The sequence below is a fragment of the Hermetia illucens genome, chromosome 1 (assembly GCF_905115235.1).
Source record: "Hermetia illucens chromosome 1, iHerIll2.2.curated.20191125, whole genome shotgun sequence".
Classification (NCBI taxonomy): Eukaryota; Metazoa; Arthropoda; class Insecta; order Diptera; family Stratiomyidae; genus Hermetia; species Hermetia illucens.
The window spans coordinates 155,964,302-155,979,635 of NC_051849.1; the positions used below are offsets into that span (position 1 = coordinate 155,964,302).

At 43.7% G+C, this 15,334-nt stretch overlaps 1 protein-coding gene across 1 annotated transcript; it reads left to right on the forward strand.

The window, feature by feature from the left end:
• Window positions 1–657: 657 nt before the first annotated feature.
• LOC119661563 (guanine nucleotide-binding protein subunit beta-like protein) lies at window positions 658–2,365 on the forward strand. Its single transcript, XM_038070957.1, has 4 exons — window positions 658–843; window positions 1,016–1,227; window positions 1,578–2,036; window positions 2,103–2,365. Exons 1-4 carry the CDS (start codon window positions 735–737, stop codon window positions 2,277–2,279), a joined length of 957 nt encoding a protein of 318 aa, XP_037926885.1. The 5' UTR covers window positions 658–734; the 3' UTR covers window positions 2,280–2,365.
• The last annotated feature ends 12,969 nt before the right edge of the window (window positions 2,366–15,334 follow it).

Below are 15,334 nucleotides of genomic sequence, written 5' to 3' on the forward strand. Positions count from 1 at the left end.
GCGCTGACATAAATTAACTTGAAATTTTTATTTCAAAGAATCTTTTCATAAATTGCTAAAAAGGTGCGTATTTCACTAAATAATCAAAGCCTCAAATCGGCTGGATAAAAACTCTTCTAGTTCTATCGTTCGCTAAATTTGAAAAAATAGTTTCGAGAAAAACGCGTTTGAAGATTGAAAATGCTGTAACTTCTCGGAGTCATAATGATAGGTCGATATAGATCTTTTTAACTTCACTGTGCTATCTCAGTACCACACGATTGCCTTTCCACCGGGTCGATGGAATTCTGCATCGAGTCTCTGTTGCAATATCGGAAAGTTTTCGCAAGATTCCAAACAAAAGTTTTTTCTAACCGTCATTTTTTAGGCAGGAAATAGGCTAGAGACGATTTATACTAAAAGTGAAATTCCAGCACAGCTTCTCCGCTTGCTACCACAACACAAAACAATTAGTCCCAGCAAGGATGTTCTTAGTTTCTTTTTTTCCCCTGAATAATATAAACTTCCAATAATATCAAAAAAAAAATATTATTGAAATCTTTCCACCAACAGACAATCCACAAAAATTCTCACAAATAACTTATCATCCACAGTTTTGACGTTTCTTTACCGGTTGTCACTGAAATGTCACCAAAACCGTGCCCGATCCCTACAACCGCGAATCGACCTTTCCTTTCCAAGTTCGCTTTGGAGCAAGTTGCGTGCATTTGCGCTCGTGTTAAATTTTACTGAAAATGTCAGAAACTTTGCAATTACGCGGTACCCTTTTGGGACACAATGGATGGGTCACCCAAATCGCTACAAATCCAAAAGATCCCGATACTATTTTGTCATCGTCTCGAGGTAAATATCTCCCGAAAGTGTTGACATGTTTTGGGTGGGAAGTTGGTTCCGTGAATCGATAAATATTTAAGATTTCTCGATGCATCGAGCAGCATAACGGGATTTAAACATCCCGGATGTATCCATGCTGAGTGTGTGATCTAATATTTTCCCTTTTTTTCTTTGATTTCAGACAAGACATTGATTGTCTGGAAATTGACCCGTGATGACGAGTCCAACTACGGATTCCCCCAGAAGCGTCTCTACGGTCACTCGCACTTCATCAGTGACGTCGTCCTGTCATCCGACGGAAACTACGCCTTGTCTGGCTCCTGGGACAAGACCCTGCGACTTTGGGATTTGGCTGCCGGAAAGACCGCTCGTCGGTTCGAAGACCATACCAAGGTGTGAAGAGTAAAAATTTGGGGTTGAATTTGGTTAGGTTTCACGCTAGGGACTTAGATTCAGATTTCGCGGTGCTCCTGGGGTTAGAGTAGCTCAGGGCGTAGATCGTTCATTTATTGAGGGTGAGGGAGCACCGCGCGCACTTTCAAGTGCTTTTTATTGCGCCTTTGCGAGGCAGAAGAAACTTTGGTGCTGGAGACTGGTTGGAATGGTTGAGGTTGCTTCCGCTCTCCCTCCGCGTTTGCTAGGGGCCGGCAGTGCGTAAGTGATTAGAAAAAATCTTTGCCATTTTCTTCATCTTTTTGCAAGTTGTCAGCTCGTAGACTAATAAATGTTTCCAATTGTTCTAGGACGTCCTCTCCGTCGCTTTCTCCGCTGACAACCGTCAAATCGTGTCCGGTTCCCGGGACAAGACCATTAAATTGTGGAATACTTTGGCCGAGTGCAAGTACACAATCCAAGATGAAGGACACACTGACTGGGTCTCGTGCGTCCGCTTCTCGCCAAACCACTCGAACCCGATCATCGTTTCATGTGGCTGGGATCGCACCGTCAAGGTCTGGAATTTGGCCAACTGCAAGCTAAAGAACAACCACCACGGCCACAGTGGCTACTTGAATACCGTCACCGTCTCGCCCGACGGCTCCCTCTGCACCTCCGGAGGCAAGGACCACAAGGCCCTTCTCTGGGACTTGAATGACGGCAAGAACTTGTACACTTTGGACCACAACGACATCATCAACGCTTTGTGCTTCTCGCCAAACCGTTACTGGTTGTGTGTCGCCTACGGACCTTCCATTAAGATTTGGGTAAGTTGTCGCCGTTCTTGCATTCTCGTCCTGTATCGCAATTAATGAGTAACTTCTTCCTTTCAGGATTTGGCTTGCAAGAAGACCGTCGAAGAACTCCGCCCAGAGGTCGTATCGTCCACCTCCAAGGCCGACCCACCACAGTGTCTCTCCTTGGCCTGGTCCACAGACGGACAAACCCTCTTCGCTGGTTACTCCGACAACACAATCCGTGTCTGGCAAGTTTCGGTCTCTGCACGCTAAACGAGTGCTTAGAGCCCTGTTTTTGCTCTATTCCATGTTTGCGTTTTGTTTATCATATAAACAAAATAAATTCTTATAAAAATGTATTTTAGCGTATGAATTAGTATTAAATGGATTTTTAAGGAATTTCCAGGGCTTTGGTTGACATATCCGCCTTCCTTTACCCTCGCAACGCTCCTTAACGGTGGCTATTACGGTTCATCTCCTAGTCTTCATTCTGCTTTCTACAAATCGTTTCGGGTAGGGAGGATATTTTGTGGTCGTTGACGCAACAATCCAATTGCAATTGAGCCTTGCGACAGTATTAGCGAGCTTCGTTCAAGGACGCAGTGGTGCACTTACGAGGCAATGTGGTGAGCGTTGCGCTCGTGATCTTGGTTTGACTCAGGTATTCGTTCTCAGCTGAGTGGACTGGTATCCGGCATCTAGTCACGATACAAAACCCCTCTGCCACCAGTGAAGTTTAAATCACGACCTTCCGTGACGAATTTTCAAATTTTATCGCTAACAAAACGTCAACGCCTTGGATAAGGACTGACCTCACGCCGAAGACCTTGGCGATCGAAAACAAACTGATTGATTTCTGGAATGTGCGCACTTTCCTTGAGAACGATAGCGACTGTCCCCGGACTTGAGTGGGAATTCCAACGATATAAGCTGCACATTCTAGGTCAAATCGAATTAAGATGGTGGGACTCTGGAGGGTACTCCACTCTTTCTTGCCACACTAATAGCAATGTGCTTCTATACTCTGGAAAGTTGAGAAGCGAATCCGGTGTTAGGTTGCTTTTGGCGGTGCCCTCTTGACCTGGGAGCCGGTTTCTGACAGACTTCTGACTGCAAGATTCTGGTCCAGGTTAAGGAGCACCACAATTGTAGAGTGCTTTGCACCAACGGAGACTTCCGATATAGTAGAAAAAGATGCTTTATACGAGCAATTAAACGTCGTTCAGGGGAGGATTCCTAAAGGTGACATTGTGATCGTGTTGGGTGATTTGATTGCCACGATGGGACTCGGACAGGTGATGAGGAAACACGGTCTTGACAATTGTAGCGATAATGTTGGGAGAAAGTCCACGGATTTTGGCAACTACCACCGCCTCGCCATTGGGTGCACATTTTGCAAGGAAGGAACTGGCATTGGCCTCTGGAAGGAATCAGTATTTGATGGTCACTTCTCGCAGGGATGGATAGTTGAGTTCAACAACCGCTTGGAACAAGAACCGAAAGTTCAAATAAATAAAACACTTTCACAACGTGACCTCTGTTTATAATGTTCACTCGTAATTTGGTCTGTTTGCCGTGGAGAGTTCTATTGTTTTTGATTATGAATCTTTACCTCTAAGGGTTGCTTTTGTTGGCTACAACGTGGATTGCTACCTACGATGGAGCATAAAACCTGGGGAACGCCTGTTGAACCAACACCAAGAGCTCTACTACCGAACCCTATCTCCACCTCCACGTGGTGACCGCTGGGAGCGCTTTCCTAACGAAAAGTTGCAGAAGGAGAAAGATGAAGGCGAGTCTCCAGGGCCTAAAAACAGACCAAATTGTACCAACTGGTCCTCCAGGCTCCGGGTTAGGTAGGGCTGACTACACAGTCACCAGACCATTCGACATCAACAACGGTCTACGACAAAGGGATGCCCTATCATGCGTCCTCTTTAATCTGGCCCTCGAGAAAGTGATCCGTGATGCTGATGTAAATGCAAGAGGTACGATCCTCTTTAAGTCCATCCAACTACTGGCCTATGCTGACGATATCGACATCACGGGAAGAACCACCCGAGACGTACAAACTGCCTTCATCCAGATCGAGCAGGCGGCGCGAGATCCTGACTGCAAATCAATGAAGGCAAGACAAAATACATGATGGTAACGTCAGCACCGAAGACAAACCAACCAACAACATCAAACCGCACTGGTCAAACAGGAAGAATAAGGATAGGAGAATACAACTTTGAGACCGTTGACAATTTCTCCTATCTAGGGTCGAAAATCACAACCGATAACAGCTACGATGATGAAATCCGCAATTCGGTTGTTGTCAGCCAACAGAGCCTATTTCATAGGGTGAAAGCTCTTACTATACAAGACCATGATCTTGTCAGTCCTTATGTATTCCTCGGAGACTTGGTTTCTTAGCAAAAAAACTGCGAACTCTTGGCCGCTTTCGTGAGAAGAATCCTCCGAAGAATTTTTGGCATACATGAAGATGGACGATTCCGTAGCCTACATAACAACGAAATCTATGAGCGATACCATGACCGTCCGGTTGTGGATAAAATCCGGCTCAATAGGTTACGGCGGGCGGGTCACTTAATCCGTATGGATGAGGATAATCCCATCCGAAAAATCTATAAGGGCAATATCTATGGTAGAAAAAGAAGACGAGGCAGACCCTGCCTAAGATGGAGCGATGGCGTAGGTCAGGGCGCCACACAGCTTTTAGGGATATCGAATTGGTGGACCTCGGCGCAAAACTGGAGTTCCTTATTAAGGCAGGCCTAGACCGGATACCGGTTGTTGCGCCGTTGAAGAAGAAGAAGAAGAATAAGCTTTTCTTTTGCTTAATTCCATTTCTACACGAAATGTATGATTTTCGAGTTATTTGCGAAAAACCGTTGAAAAACATGCTTGAACATGAATAACTCGAAAACTACTACTTCTACACCGCTCCATTGCAGAACACACAATTAGGAGATCGCGCCTCCCCAATCCTGTGCAGGTAAGACTGAAGTCTCCATGCCCGCTTAGCAGTTGGATAAGGAAGTAATCAATCTCACTGGTTTAACCACAGGATCCTCTTGCATTGGCCACATTAGTTATGGATCTGCGGATCTTCGCTTCCCCTGCTTCTCGTCGATTTCCAGAAAGTTTTTGATTGCGTGAACAGGGATCTGGAGTACTTTACGTAGGAGGGACACTCTGGAGGAACTAATAGCTATAATCAAAGCGACATATGATGGCGCAAAATTTCACAGGCTGCACCGAAGTAAAATCTGGGAAGATTTTGAGGTTCAAAACGGAGTCCAGCAGGGTTTCATCCTGTCACCGATATTATTTCTTTTTGTTATCGCTAACTTTTTGCATGCTGCCTTCTCCGGAAGACGTAGACGAGTTCAATAGACGTTGACAAGACGAGATGACAACAGGCAAGTAGAGTTGGACTGAGGATAAACATCAACAAAGCTACGGTTTTCCGTCTGACGAGTCATCGTACTCTCCCTATCTGCATTAATCGGCAGAGCATCGAATGTACCGATTAATTTGTATATCTAGGAAGCGTGGTTTCTGCGCGACGCGTAAAGAGCGCTAGATCCCCTTTCATTGGCTTGTCTAAAATGTGGGAATGCGGTTATATCAACATCAAGATCAAGATGAGACTGTTTTGTGCTAGTGTTCTGTCCAGGTCGTATAAAGGGCAGTTGGTACAAAACAGTAGAGAAGGAGTGCGGGCGTCTCAGGAAATCGTGGAGAGAGATGAAGCGCATTTCAAATAACCGCGAATGATGGCGCGTAGGTGTGGTTGATGCACTATCCCCATCAAGGGGCAAATGACAACTATATATATATATAATCTATGCATGGTGCGCGCTATATAAAAGTCCAGAAAACGGGAGCTGGGCGCTTCAGGAATGAAAGGCTTTGTATTTTTCTTGTTTAAAGTACCAGTACTGTGAACAGTAGTAAAAGTTACAGGAAATTAATTTTTTCAGTTATTTTATTACATATGACAATGAAACAATCTTCAAGAGTACTTAAAAAACCTCTTTTTTTATCGTTTCCTATAGAAGGTGTTGGAAGTTAGGCCTTCCGAAAGTGTATAGTCCTATTGCGGGACGTTAATCTCAGAAATGGCATATCTGAAACAAAAACACAGAGAGCATGTTAAAAAGAAAGGTTTCTTACATGACAATTTAGCACTTTTTCAAAGAAAACAATAAAATGCAAAAAAATGGTGAATGCTTGAAAAAAAATCGAAAAATCGGCATTTTTGCACTTTGTTTCTCCCGTTAAATTTTATTCATTTTGCTTTTTTGGTGATATTGTATTCTATTCTCACGTCGGAGATCTTAATATAGAAAACCCAACAAAATTTATTAAAATTCGGTTGAGTGAATCCTGAAAAAATGTGATTTCGAGAAAAACGCGTCAAGCTTTTTCGTTATTTATTTAGGAAGTAGTTTTCTAAACAATTAAGTTTTAACTTTTCTAATTAATCAATTCGTTATCAGTGGATCGTACAAAAGTACTCCTGAGGCGATACACTCGTGCTCCTCACCTTGCTAAGCAACTTTTTTGGACAAACGCGCTACGTTCCTCGGAGCTTTTTGGGCCATTGTGATCCTATCTACATTTTTTGTATAGCGTATTCGTAGGATTTAAAGCCAATTGAGCATCTCATTATATCTAGAATTTTTAACAGTGTTATTTATTTGTTTAGGGATAATCGGCTAAAGCGATATAACACTTGTTATAACACTTGTTATTTTGAGTGTTCTTTCCCAAGTAATGTTTGAGTAAATTGTGATGGGCCAGTTTTCCAAAAACAGGTTTAATATACTCCTAGGACATCGCTAGACTAAGAGCTGTCTTGTGTAACTCCTCCTTCGCTTGTAGGTATTTACATCACGTGCTGCAGATCTCATGTTGTTTTGCCATGGCTGCTGGCATCTGCACAAAGTCGCAGATGCGCGCTCTAAAACTAGTGTAACTTTTATATTTTTTCGAAGTTCTTTAAAAAAATATATGGTGTGACTCCTAAAGGTATACAGGGTATCAAAAAAGTTGACCCCTAATACTTATGGGTCCGGTAAAGCAACTCATAAACATCCAAAAGAACATAAAATAACCTTAGGGAATAGTTGACGGTTTTGGAGATATTGTCAATTCAATCGAATTCTTGAAAATCATCCTCTTGAATCAGATTTTCGCATGTCACTTTTGAAAAATTTATATTCATAGATTCTGACGTCAATTTTCCTATACTGATTAGCAATTTCATTGAACTTCAAAATTTAATTACAAGTTTGTTTTAATCTGAAGTATGAAATTTTTTTAATTTTCCATCCCTAAAGTTTAAACCCTCTTACTGTGAACAAAATTACGAAAGCTAAAGTTTGCTCATTTAATGTAGTTTTCAAAACTATGCAATATTTGCCAGGTATTCATTAACAAAAAGACGTGGTTAAGATACTCCAAGGAATATCTTCGTGAACTTCTCTTGCGCTATCTGCGGAACAATCCCAATCAAGGCTTTTCTGCCACTAGTTTTTGATATCTATTGGCAGCTTCATGACAATTGGGAGCAACCATCCAATTGGATCGTGCAGGGAAGCGGTGATGCTCAGTACCTTCTGCTTGGTTAGCGCTTTACATTGATAGTAAATCGTCCCTATAGAAAGTATTCGTGATCACCCATATAATATCCTTATCGGGACGTTATCCTCAGTTATTTGATGCAGTGTCGTTATCGCCTACCGTAAGTGATGGTTTTAAGTTAATACTCCATAATGGTCATCCTGGGGTCCCTTCTCCACAGGATCCGAAGATTTCAGGAGAATTTGGTGAAGCATTTTAGTTATATCGCTGGAAAACACATACTGTTCAAGAAACAGTTTATTAACGCTCCGTATTCCACAGCGCTTAGGTGGCCAATAAAATTTCTGTTCAATGTAAATAATGGACACAAGACACCCGCACAATGCACCATAATGAAGCGGTAAGTCGGTGATCTTCACTCTGTAAAACGAAACGTGCTAACTAGGTGCGAACAGGTAATTAACTCATAGCATCAATTTTGCTTGCAAATAGTATAGCGAACAAAACGCTGACGCTATTATTCTGCGAGTTCACCACGGAGGAACTTAAAATGTGCATTGTTTTTGTAAAGATTCATTTAAAGTAAGCAATAATTTTGTATATAAAAACAAAGAAAATGAATAAACAGAGGCTATTATGAATCCCACTATTTTGCTCTACTTTAAAACGCACATACTTAAATTTTCAAATACGGGTAATATCGCCAACAACGTGGGTCATTTTGGACTAGGCAGGACCCGTTGATTCAGGCTAACACCATTTGACGTTGGGCTCGAGGCACACATTTCTAAGTTTAGTGGTTGTTGCATCCTCGCGAATGACACTCAGATAAGGGATGTAATAGGCCTCTTCACATGCATTCCTTTGGGCTGCCCGTGGAGTTTCCTCTATAAATCACATGTCCCGATTTTTTTACATGAACTCATTTGATTTTTTGTGAGCTTGGCGTTTCTCAGCAATCGCTTATCTAGCTCGAAAAAATGTGATAAAAGTTTCCTAGTTGAATGTTTTCCGGGTGCCAATTGTTGGGTACTATATAATGTCCATTGGCCTCGCGAAAGTGCTCGGTTTGGTAAAGCAGCTTGCATCTCTCCTCATCTAATCCAATCCTGTTTGCCTGGGAATGTCCCAGAAGACTCTCAAATTTTGCTCGAACTCTTCCAATGATACATGCGCTGCGGTAACTTAGGCACAGTTGCCTCCTCGGAACCAGGTACCACCCAACTGAGATGTGTGTTTTGGACTAGGAACCCTTCGACCATTTTTACTCTATCAATAAATAACTATGGTAATGCTGGAGTTGAGCAGAATAGGTATATGAGACGCATGCAGATTTTGTGTGAGTCGCTACAACCATCTCTGAGAGAAAGGCGTGTGACGGACATACAGACAGAGAGACAGTAAATCGATTTTAATGAGGTTTTGTTTAACAGAAAACCTTAAAAAACGGTCAAGTGAATTGCAATTAAAATAGCTTGCGAACCGTAAAAATATGTCATGAATAAGTCGTGAAAATTTCAAAGAATTTCATTGGATAGATCTTGGGCTATGATGGCGCTCCATTTTCAACATGCAGTTTCAAGAAAATCGCATTTAAAAATTAAAATGTGATTATTAACCATAAAACCTTAGCTGACCATCAATCGGCTAGACCTAATCCATAAACTTTTGGTTTCTTAAAAACACACATGCACAGCCTTGGCTTCAATTCGCTCCCTTTTAGCGAAGCTATTCAAACGTCATTCGTACTGGTAAATTCTCTCTGCATTACGGCAATCGGCATAAACCTTACATATGACACATTACCTGCTTAACACTGTAATTTTCTTGAATTCGATTGCTATTTCTTGCTTTCGGGCTTTAACCTCAGTTTGCTCACCTAGCCGCGAAAATTATCTGCTGACTTCTCGCCGGAAAACTTCGGTTGGCCTCTCCTTTTACCAATGCTGAGGTCGTGGATGAGGACCTACCAATTTTGCCTGGGATTTTCACCAGGTTAACTTTCCTCGGTGAAATGTCTTTTTCTTCTTGACCGATTGCTGGGTCTTAAAGTATTCACTAATACCGTCCCGATTCAATTTTCCAGTTTTCTTACCTACTTTATCTTTTGTCATTTAATGCTTCGGTGTTTTTCTTTCAGTGTCCTAATGTAGAAATACTTATTACCCTTTGTGAAAGTTTTAATATTCTGGTTATCCTTGATGAATTCACACGGTTTATGTACTCTTCCAGTAAAAGAAAGGCAGGTCCGATTTATATGTGTGATGAATTCCGGTTGCAGAGGGACAACGTTGTCTTCAGTGGTAAACTCCCAAGTTTCGAGTACTTATAAAAAAGACTTTTTACTATTAGCTCCAGTAGCATTGATACCGAAGTGGTCAAGTTTCCACTAAAGAGGCACCGCGGCATCTGGGTTTCCACGGTTCACTCTCGAAAACCCCCGGTGCGTTTCTGTGTATCTCTGGAGCTCTTCATCATAAAAAACTTCCTTTCTCTTTCTCCATATTTGGTTTATATGTCCGTAACACATCCGCCCAGTGTTCCCTTATGGCGACGAATGGATGATTTTACAACTCGACTCAGCATATACTACATGGACCCTAGTAATAACCTCATCAGAAATCTGAGATAAATTTCGGAATGAAAGAGAAATGGAATGTTTTGCCATTTTTCGAATAGTCGCCTATAGCTTGTCACTCGGAAAATCACAGACCCGCCAGGAAACACGTCAGGTAACTTTACTTGATGCGCATGGACATGGTTTTCCGGTTAGGAAAAAAATTAAATTGACTTAATAGACCCAGGGCCCTAGAGACAAAATCCGGGGTGCGGGAAAACGGGGCCCGTGGTGAAAATTATGTCTGTTTGGGGTGAAAGTAATGCGGACCCCCTTCTTTCAGGTTTCTATTGCGGACCTCCTAGAAAAGTCCGAGTTCGGGGGAGTCCCCCCTTTTCATCCCACTCTCTGACTGATATCAAGGAAATGACCTTTGGTTATTGAAAACGGACTATGATTGGTTACTGGAAGGTGCGCACGCTCCGCAATAACGGTAGCCAGGGTCCTTAGAATGCTAGCTTTATCCAACTTGGGCGGGAATTCGCACGATATAAGCTGAACATTCTGGGCCTTCGCGAAGTAAGATGGTAGGACTCTGGAGAGTACTCCTCTCCCTCTTGCTACACTTATGGCAGTGTTCTTTTGTACTTTGGAAAGCCAAGTGGTATCAGACGCGAATCTGATGTCGGGTCGTTTCTCACGGCTTGTTCGGTGCGCTCTCTTGACTTGGAAGACTACTAATTACAAGATTTTGGTCCAGGTTAAGGAGCATCACAATGGTAAAATGTTATAAACCAATGGAGACTCCCGATATAGTAAAGAAGGATGGTTTCTATGGGGAATTAAAGTCCAGGGGAGGCTTCCTAAAGGCAACATTGTGATCGAAATGGGTGATTTGAAAGCCAAGGTGGGATTTGACAACACCTTGCCCGGACATGTGATGGGGAAAGACGATCTTGGTGACCGTGGGAGGTTCGTGGATTTCTGCAACTTCCACCGCCTCGTCATTGGTGGCACATTGTTCGAGCACAGAGCCTGGTATAAGGCCAGTTGGGTCTCAACTGACCGACTTTATACGAGCAATCAGATCGACCACTTCGCGACCAACAGTAGATTGGGAGTAGTGTGCATAATAAGCGAGCCTGTGACATCGGGATCGAAAGGGATCACCATTTGATGGTCGTTTACGTTCGGTTGCGTGTTGCGTCCGCTACTTCTCGCAGGGTTGGTTGCCATAAAAAATGCTGCTCCTTCAAGCAAGGGTTGAATACTCCAAGCAGCAAGTCTGGCCGTTGGCGGAACACTGGTTTGAAAAGTTCCGTCGGGATGCCATCAAAACCTGGTGCCTTCTTGTTTTTCATAGTGAGAACCGATTCTTCGAGCTTTTCTCGCTATTGACATCAACCCGTACAGGATATCTGGGGAATAATGGCCGTACAATGCGGTTCATCTGGTCGGTACTTACTATGCAGGGCTTCCGCAGGTAGGCAATTTCTGCCGTTCATCAGTACATAGAAAGCTTGTTGCGGCGGTGGCCCCTCCGGGGCCTCACATGCTGTCTTTATCAGGATCATCACTGAATTTATGATGATGTCAGCTGCTATGCTACCACCCCCTAGAGCGCCCTCCAGCGGGCCTCTGCTTACTCCAACACCTTCGATGAGCTTCCCGATGTTCACCCTCGCGGCGTTCTAAAGACAGTGGAACGTCGGGTTGGCCGGCAAGTAGCTTCAACCACTTCGAACGCGATGTACTGGTGATCGCTTGTCGACAAGTCTTCCAGGACTTGCCACCAGTTCACCGATGGTGACAGATTCAAAAGTGATGTCAGGAATGCTTCCTTAGCAGCTTGGATGCCGAAACGTTGACGTGTGGTGTTTAAAACTAAGAGCCCGGTTCTCGCTGCCATTTGCAGAAGCCGTTTCCCTCTGGAGTCCGGGCGAGGCATGCCGCATCAAGGGCCCTAGCATTAAAATCACTGCCTACCAAGATTCGCCCCTCCGGCCTCGTCCCATTTGGCGACAGGTAAACGCTAGAAAACGTTATCCCTAAACCCCGAATCCAAACAAACCCATTCTCTCAGCCTTCTGCAAGAACTCGAAATCGAACGTCGTCGCGAACTCAGATGTCAGCGGTCCCCGGTAAGTCGAGATGCCATGAAGCCGCGTCCCTGTTTCGATATTGCTCGCTGATTAGCACTGGATCAGCATTTACCTCCGCAGAGAACTGCGCTAGCAACTGGTGAGCGTTTGCATTCCGGTGCATGTTAATTTGTAAAATGCGGATCATCCCCTTCGCGTCCTAGCCATTTCCCGTTCCGCCCTAAAGATTGGGCACCGTCAGTATTTGCGACGCTTTCACCTGACGCGCCACAATCCCTGCAGAGAACGAATCTTTCGATTTCATTGCAGGTCTTCGCTTAGTTACTTACCTGGTCGCATCTCAGGAACGCTGTCCTCCTCCAAGTTGCTGATGTGTGCCCATAGTCTAGAATTTTTAGAGAGCACGTAGGCTCTAGGCTCGAAACAAGAGCCTTCTCTCCAAATAAGCCCTTGACCGCTTCGCAGAACTTCGCAGAACGTATTCTTGCTAGTCGTCTTCGGGCCCTGTTCGACGAGGATTCCGCCACCGCTCGTTTTCCGTATGGAAGACGCCTCTGCTCCGTTGTCTTCGGGTCTCATCCTGTAGCGAATTTCACCAAGGACTGCTGCAAATGTCTTGTATTTCGTCGGCTTAATGAGCAGAGTCGAAAGTCTAGTCCTTCTTCGTTTCCACGTCTTTTCTGCAGCTGGCTGTTTTTGTAGCCTCCTTGTCTTTGGACAGACGGGTCTCCGCGGCGTAGTCACTTGTTTCTTTTTATCGCCTTTCTTCGCCTTCTTTTTTTGGGCTCTGAAAGTTACTTTGAAAAGTCTCCTTCAGGCACGCTGTCCTCTTTCCGCTTTTTCACAATCGCTTTGCAGTGGGCTATCTGCGGTCCGTTTGGCGTAAGCGGCGTTCTCTGCATTCTCTGGTGCTGCTCTCCACATTCGCCTGTAAAAGGAAATGCGATCCAATAGTTCTTTCAGCACTATCAGCCCATTGTTGATGTTCCTTTAGAGGAACGTTGGTGACCGCATACGCTTCACAATTACGGTGTATTTCCTGATGAGCCTTTCCTCGTCGGCTCCAGCTAGAACGGTCGCACTTGTATTCAGTTCGTGTACGAATCCACCTGCTCAGGACTAGTGATTCTGACTGGGCTTTTTTTTCGGAACAAGGGCACTACAGGGTATTGGAGTTGCCGTCCCCGCACAGTCAGTCGCGCCATTTAGTAAGGCTTCCTCTCTATTTGGACGTTCCGATGGCACATCGGGTATGTCAGCGATCGCTGGCTCCTGCGCTGATCACTGCTTTGAGCGATGCATTTTTGTGCTGCGCTCAAACGCATTCAGCTCTTCCTTCTTGAATTCTATTTCGTCAATTTTTTTTTCTTGGTTTGGGTTTATTCTGCATGGAAAAGAAAAGGAAAATGCATAATTCCTAATTCACTGCGAATGAAGCTGGGAAAACTCAGAGCTGGAAAAACTTGGGGATAAGGGCAAACACGTGAAGCAAACAAACAGCAGAAAGTGGAAATGACGGTAAAGGGTTTAATTGGATTTACGCTGACAGGGTAAAGGATGCGTTTTTTCGGATGCCAATGCGGTCAAGAACCATTTAACCTTGAACAGCTGCTTGAGGGTAACCTTTATATGTTATAAAATCTTTTTCTTTCGCCTACATGTAAACACTATATTGCTACCAGTAACCAGTGCGATCTAGAAAACTACTAAGGTGCATAATGTTCTATTTGAAATCAGCTAATCACAGTCAAGTTAGTCTCGGACTATATCTCATTGTATCTATCTGTATCTAATTATAAATATCACTTTTTTTTGGAAATAGCACCTTTTCGCACAATCTATTTCACTTAGAAGATTTGCTTGGAAGAAGTAAATGTAATTGTTGGCCGCATGGAGTGTTAGCCACTTAGAAAAATATTTGGTGGCCGTTTTGTTACTAGAGCAAGCCAATTTCTAATAATTTCATTTACCTCAAAGTAGGAAGGGGATAATCTAATTTCTTCTCCGAGCATAATCTAATCAAATGTTTCCAAGCGCTTTAGCGAATACGAACGAGCATTTTAATTCCAACTTTCTCTTTTTCTTATCCACACCCCCTTTTTGGAGGTTACGAGCCGAATCCGAAGCTACTGCTATGGAGCTGCAACGTTGTTGGTTGGAACTCGAGCAACAAGAACGATTCATGAAAGCCTGTTCCACGGCGGACAAAAATTGTGAGAATTTGTCCCCTAGCAGCGATTTTTTCAGTTCGAGGAACTGTGGGGCTTGGAGATTTCAGAGGACGCTCCCCTAACTAGGGGACAAGCGGGGTCGACCCGTCTGGAGTGAGCGCTTGTTTAGGGCGCATGAGACAATAAATGTTCACTCGTTTGCTTGTCATAAACGGAAGAACCCGCTGTAAACCCCACGATTAGGAATACATAGTGTTGCAGCACATGTCTAATGGAAGGTTTTCCGAATTCTTTACTCAGCGAAATGGTTCGTTATGATTGCTGGGGGCTAGCTCCTCTATTCAACGATGGCCGTAGCATTTCGGCGCAAAGAGATGGCCATTGAGTTATAACGGGTCAAAAGCGGAGTAAACCCTCTTTCACTACTCAAGGGTAATGCTGTGGAGTATGATGGCTGCTAATCCTGAATGTGAGGAGGAATACACATATGAAAGCTCTCGAATCCTAGAGTCAGTTACTTATGAGTTTACAATGTTGACGTCCAGATTTCAGGATTATACTTTTCCAGTAATCAGAAATTGCATTGAAATATTACCAGCATAGGAGCGAAAACATCCAAGCAGTGCAGTAGGAGCTTCAAATTTGGGACTACATCCGTACTTTGTTTAGTCCAAGTATTATCGCCGCTTCTAGCACTTGGTCTTGGCTCGATTAATGTACGCAAACATTGTTCTCTTCATGCTGACTCTTAATGAGCGAGAAATCGCTAAAATTCCACAAAAGATCTCATCCAAACCGCACGCGACCGCATCTCCCCTTTTCATTTGGATATTGTAATCCCCTCGAAAGCAGCGCATTAACTAAAAAATTCATACGATTCACTTATCATCAGCATTTGCT